The 6,000-nt window shown below is 39.0% G+C and overlaps 1 protein-coding gene across 1 annotated transcript in view; it reads right to left on the reverse strand.

Moving 5' to 3' along the window:
- Positions 1–5,729, reverse strand: part of LOC109869862 (neurotensin receptor type 1-like) — a 72,568-nt gene extending 66,839 nt beyond the window's left edge. Inside the window, exon 1 of the mRNA XM_020460145.2 lies at positions 4,930–5,729. Coding sequence (XP_020315734.1) covers positions 4,930–5,622 — 693 coding nt within the window. The 5' untranslated portion in view covers positions 5,623–5,729. The remainder of the gene's footprint in view (positions 1–4,929) is intronic.
- Positions 5,730–6,000: the final 271 nt, after the last annotated feature.

Here is a 6,000-nt window from a genome sequence, read left to right on the forward strand (position 1 = left end):
GAAATCAACTGTATCAGGACTCTAGAGTAACTCCCTGGCTATTTGAAATTAACTGTATCAGGACTCTAGAGTAACTCCCTGGCTATTTGAAACCAACTGTTTCAGGACTCTAGAGTAACTCCCTGGCTATTTGAAATCAACTGTATCAGGACTCTAGAGTAACTCCCTGGCTATTTGAAATCAACTGTATCAGGACTCTAGAGTAACTCCCTGGCTATTTGAAACCAACTGTATCAGGACTCTAGGGGAACTCTGTACCAGGAGTCTAGGGGAACTCCCTGGCTATTTGAAATCAACTGTATCAGGACTCTAGAGTAACTCCCTGGCTATTTGAAACCAACTGTATCAGGACTCTAGAGTAACTCCCTGGCTATTTTAAACCAACTGTATCAGGACTCTAGGGGAACTCCCTGGCTATTTGAAATCAACTGTATCAGGACTCTAGAGTAACTCCCTGGCTATTTGAAACCAACTGTATCAGGACTCTATAGTAACTCCCTGGCTATTTGAAATCAACTGTATCAGGACTCTAGAGTAACTCCCTGGCTATTTGAAATCAACTGTATCAAGACTCTAGAGTAACTCCCTGGCTATTTTAATTTAATGTTCAAATCTGAGTTTGTGTTGTAGTGTATCATGACAACTTAAACTATAATGAATACATGTTCTATTGATCTCCACTATAATGAATACATACTCTATTGATCGCCACTATAATGAATACATGCTCTATTGATCTCCACTGTAATGAATACATACTCTTTTGATCTCCACTATAATGAATACATGCTCTATTGATCTCCACTATAATGAATACATGCTCTATTGATCTCCACTACAATGAATACATGCTCTATTGATCTCCACTACAATGAATACATGCTCTATTGATCTCCACTATAATGAATACATACTCTATTGATCTCCACTACAATGAATACATGCTCTATTGATCTCCACTATAATGAATACATGCTCTATTGATATCCTCTTGATAAGGAAAGGGTTGCATATAGCTCAGGTTAATGTATGTAGCCTTCCTAACAAAATGCATTGTAGTTTTTAACTTGGTCAATATAAATCATATTTATATTTTAGCTTTAACCGAAACACATTTGGATGCATCCGTTAATGATGGACAAATTAACATTCATGGATATAGTCTACTGAGAAGGGACAGGAATCATAGATATAGTCTACTGAGAAGGGACAGGAATCATAGATATAGTCTACTGAGAAGGGACAGGAATCATAGATATAGTCTACTGAGAAGGGACAGGAATCATAGATATAGTCTACTGAGAAGGGACAGGAATCATAGATATAGTCTACTGAGAAGGGACAGGAATCATAGATATAGTCTACTGAGAAGGGACAGGAATCATAGATATAGTCTACTGAGAAGGGACAGGAATCATAGATATAGTCTACTGAGAAGGGACAGGAATCATAGATATAGTCTACTGAGAAGGGACAGGAATCATAGATATAGTCTACTGAGAAGGGACAGGAATATGAATGGTGGGGGTGTAGCATTGTACATTCAGAATCACAAACCTTTTAAGCGGAGGGATGACATTAACTGTATGTCAAATAGAGGCACTATGGGCTCAAGTACATCTGCCTCACCAGTACATCGACCTCACCAGGCAGCCATATTGGTTGGATGTGTGTATAGACCTACTAGCTCTAAGGTGTCCTATCTGGATGACTTATGTACTGGGTTTGACCAGGCCACCGATATTAATATAGATGTATTTATCTTGAGTGATTTTAATACAAATTGGAAAGATCATAACAATTCAAATATAACTAAATTAATGAGATATGCCGAGAGCTGTGGTTTGAAACAAATGATTAATGACATTACTAGATCATCAACCTAGTTGGGTCACCGTTCAGACACGTGCATTGATCTGATCTTCTGTAATATACCATTGCAATGCTTAAAGGATATATCAATGAAAGTGGGCTGGACAGACCATAATATTGTAGCCATAACCATGAACACTAAGTTTCCAAATAAATCCAGAAGGATTGTGGTCAAGAGAAACGATAAAACATTTAGTCATGAGCAATTTCAAAATGATTTGTCTGCTGTACCCTGGGAGCTGATTTATCGAGAGGATTATTGAAATCACGATACAGAAGGTTTTATTGATTTGCTCACTGAGGTAATGGACCATCATGCCCCAGTGTAAAAGAATACAGTGGCAATAGTCTTAGCAGACAAATTTGAACAAGAAATTGATGAACAGAATTATAGAACACGACGTAAGTATGCCGTTAAAATACATCGCAAGAAAAAAAAAAGGTTTTGTAAAAACAAAGATTTTATTGATTGTAAAAATGATTGTAAAAATGTATTGAAGTGAAGGGCTGACTTGCTTAATCTATGTCACAATGCCCATCTAGTGTGGAGGTTGACGGAAGAACAATTACAAAACCAGCTGATATTGCCAATCATTGTGCATGAATTTTTTTTACAATGAAATTGAATTGATTGAGAGATAATGGAAACACCCATTCTTCCAAACAAGCTATTGTCCAATGGATTGATAGTCATGTAATGAGAGAGAGAAAAAAAACTTCTCACTTCTCTTTTAGTCTACCATTGGTGTCAGTACAGGAGGTGTTAAACCCATTGAAGTCATTATCCGATGGTAAATCTACAGGTTATGAGCTCATGGGAAAAAAAATGTACTTCGCTATGCTGCTTCCCCAGATTGCAGCTACACTGAAATACATATTTAATTGGTCACTGGAAAAGGGGAAATTCCAAATGTATGGAACCATGTGTCCAATCCTGAAAGACAGAAAATAACCCATTACTCCAGCCAATAGTTGACCAAGTAGTCTACTCCCTTCACCCAGTAATATATTGGAAGGTAATTGTGACTAGACAAATATGGTAGTATATGGAAAAGAATGACCTGATCACAGCCAATCAGCACGCTTATCACAAAAAACATTCCACTGTTTGATGACTGACCAGTGGCTCAATGCTATGGATAATGGCAGGTTCGCTGCATTGGTTGACATGACTGACCAGTGGCTCAATGCTATGGATAATGGCAGGTTTGTAAGGTGTAATATTTTTAGATTTCAGTACAGCATTTGATTAGGTGGATCATTAAATAATTTTGACAGAATTACTGCATTATGGGTTCATGGAGGCAGCATTGTATTGGGTACAGTCATATCTAACTGACAGGAAACAGTCCACCTATGTCATGGGTCGTTTTCTTCCCTTCATGTTTTAAACTGTGGAATACCGCAGGGCAGCTGCCTTGGGTCGCTTCTTTACTTAATATATACCAACGATCTTCCTTGCGCCTTTTTTGAATCTCAAGCTACTACATTCGCAGATGATACTACAATTTATACAGCAAGACAATCAGTTCCCCAAGCTTTACAAGTAGATCAGTGAGTGGAACAAATTTGTTTTGAACAGCAAGAAAACCAAGGTTATGTTGGTCTGTTCCACCAGGAAAAGACCAACACAACATGGGATGCGATTGAGTATGGGGGGAGTAAAAATGTATGAAGTTGCAGATACCAGACTACTAGGGGTGCAGCTAGACAACTGCTTATCATGGTCATCTCAAATAACTCATATATGTATATAAAAAAACATGCTCAGAAGGATAGCTAAATATTTACTGGGAAAGATTATTTAGCAAACAACCCAAGCATTAATTGTGAGTCAGGTCATCTATTGTTCTGTGGTCTGGGGAAATGCAACAGCAAGTTAAATTAAACTAGGAGGCTGCAGATTGAACCTTAACAAAGTAGCAAGTGCTGTTTTAAGGTGGAGATATGATTATTCTGTTGTAGTCATGCACAATGCTCTTGGGTGCTCATTGATCAACAAGATAATTGAAAAAACATTCTCAATTTATTTCACAATGTGCACCATTTAAAACGGCCAAACTCCATTCACAACAGTATTCAGTTGGTAAGAGACAGACATTCGGTCAACACTAGGAACAGATTGTCCACAATCTATGTGTTATCCAGACAGAAAAGAGAAACAGGCAAAATAACATTTTGATCCAGAGCAATAAAGAAATTGAATAATGTATCTGAGAAAACCAGAAACCTTTTAATATATACATCAAACAGTACTTTAGAACCATTTAAATATACTAAATTGAAATGTTTTGCAGAACTATGGCAGATGAAGGAACCACTCTATTTTATAAGACTGCCCGAATTATTTATCTGGTCAATATGTCAGTTGTTTGTAACAGTGTGTAATATGTGAAAATGTGTTCGTATTATAAATAGTATTTTTTATGTTTAAGGACTCTTGGAAGATTAGTCCTAATGAGGACTAAGAGAGATCCTAATCAAATTAAAAATAATCTCCTTCACCCCCCCTTCTCGCTCTGTGTGTGTGTGTGTGTGTGTGTGTGTGTGTGTGTGTGTGTGTGTGTGTGTGTGTGTGTGTGTGTGTGTGTGTGTGTGTGTGTGTGTGTGTGTGTGTGTGTGCAGTATTACATAGAGCTCCACAGTAGCCATACAACATGCCCATTTCTTGAATTACTAAATTCACAGTAAAAAATGCTGAAATGAAAAATGATTACTTAATTTAAATGAATAATAAATGTATTCTTGTTTTTCTTCTATTTTTCTTCTGATTTGGATTAGTTTTATTTATTCACAGAGGAAGCTAATTGTCAACAGGTAGTACAAGCATTTCGCTACACTCGCAATAACATCTGCTAACCATGTGTATGTGACAAATAAAATTGGATTTGATTTGATTTAGTGCTGGCACCTTCCCATACAAGAAAGACAAGTAAATATTTCAGAAGGCTGTTATTTAGAGCTGCATGTACTGCCCAAGCCGCTCTTGAAATATTGGTGCGTAAAAATACCACCATTACTGATTAATGCCGAAGTCAGGAGGACTTTCAAACCCACCTGAATCACTATCTTCAATACGACAGGAGGCACGATGGTGGTGCATATCTTCTCCCGGTGGGGTCCATGATACTTCTGTCCCATAGTGAAGAGCATCGGAGAGGCCAGGAGGAACGAAGCCACCCACATCCCGCTGATCAGCTTTTTGGTGCGGCTGCAGGACATGATGCTCTTCGCCTTGAAAGGGTGGCATATCGCCATATAACGCTCGACGCTGAGGCTGGCGATGTTGAACGCCGTGGCATACGAGCAGGCATCCCGAATGAAATAGTAGCCTTTACAAACAACTCCTCCGAACGCCCAAGGATGATGGACCCAGATGAAATTATATAGCTCGACGGGCATGCTGAGGACTAGTATTAGCAGGTCGGAGACGGCGAGACTGGACAGGTGGTAGTGGACAGTGCTTTGGATATTCTGGAGGGACTTCTTGGTCACCAGGGTGTATAGCGTAACAGAGTTCCCTAAGCAGCCGACGGCAAAGAGCGCGATATAGATCACAGTGACCAGAACCTTAGAGTAGATGTTGGTGTTGACGTCCAATGAGTCCTCCTGATCGAGCTCCGATCCGTTGTCAAACAGAGAGTAGTTCTCCAGTCGCAGAGAGTAGTTGTTCCCCCGAGTCAGAAGTTTCTGCGCCAGAGCGCGTAACTCTAGAAAGTCGCGCCCTCTCTGTGTAAAATTCAGCTCCATAGTGTGTAATGTCAATAACCAGTTTTTTTCTGCATCTGCAGAAACACCGCACTATATTAAAATCCCGTTGAGAAAACACATGTAGTGTTTTCACGTAAAAGCGGGAAGAGGAGAGTACCGGTTTGAGGCCAAGAGGAAAGTTCTGATGGTTTTATATCTGGCACAGGAGGAGGCGTGCTGGACTCGCAACCTTGAGCGATGACGGAGTGCCATTCAGTGATTGGTGTTTTCTCTTTGTTATAATCCATTGATATTTAACTTTGAATACCTAAAATAGACTCAATCTTCATAAACAGTGTCTTACCATTCCATGTAATAAAAGGTATACATGTATGTCTATAAATGATGACTGAAATATCTCGCTGGATGGATATATTT

This window comes from Oncorhynchus kisutch, linkage group LG24 (genome assembly GCF_002021735.2).
Source record: "Oncorhynchus kisutch isolate 150728-3 linkage group LG24, Okis_V2, whole genome shotgun sequence".
Lineage (NCBI taxonomy): Eukaryota > Metazoa > Chordata > Actinopteri > Salmoniformes > Salmonidae > Oncorhynchus > Oncorhynchus kisutch.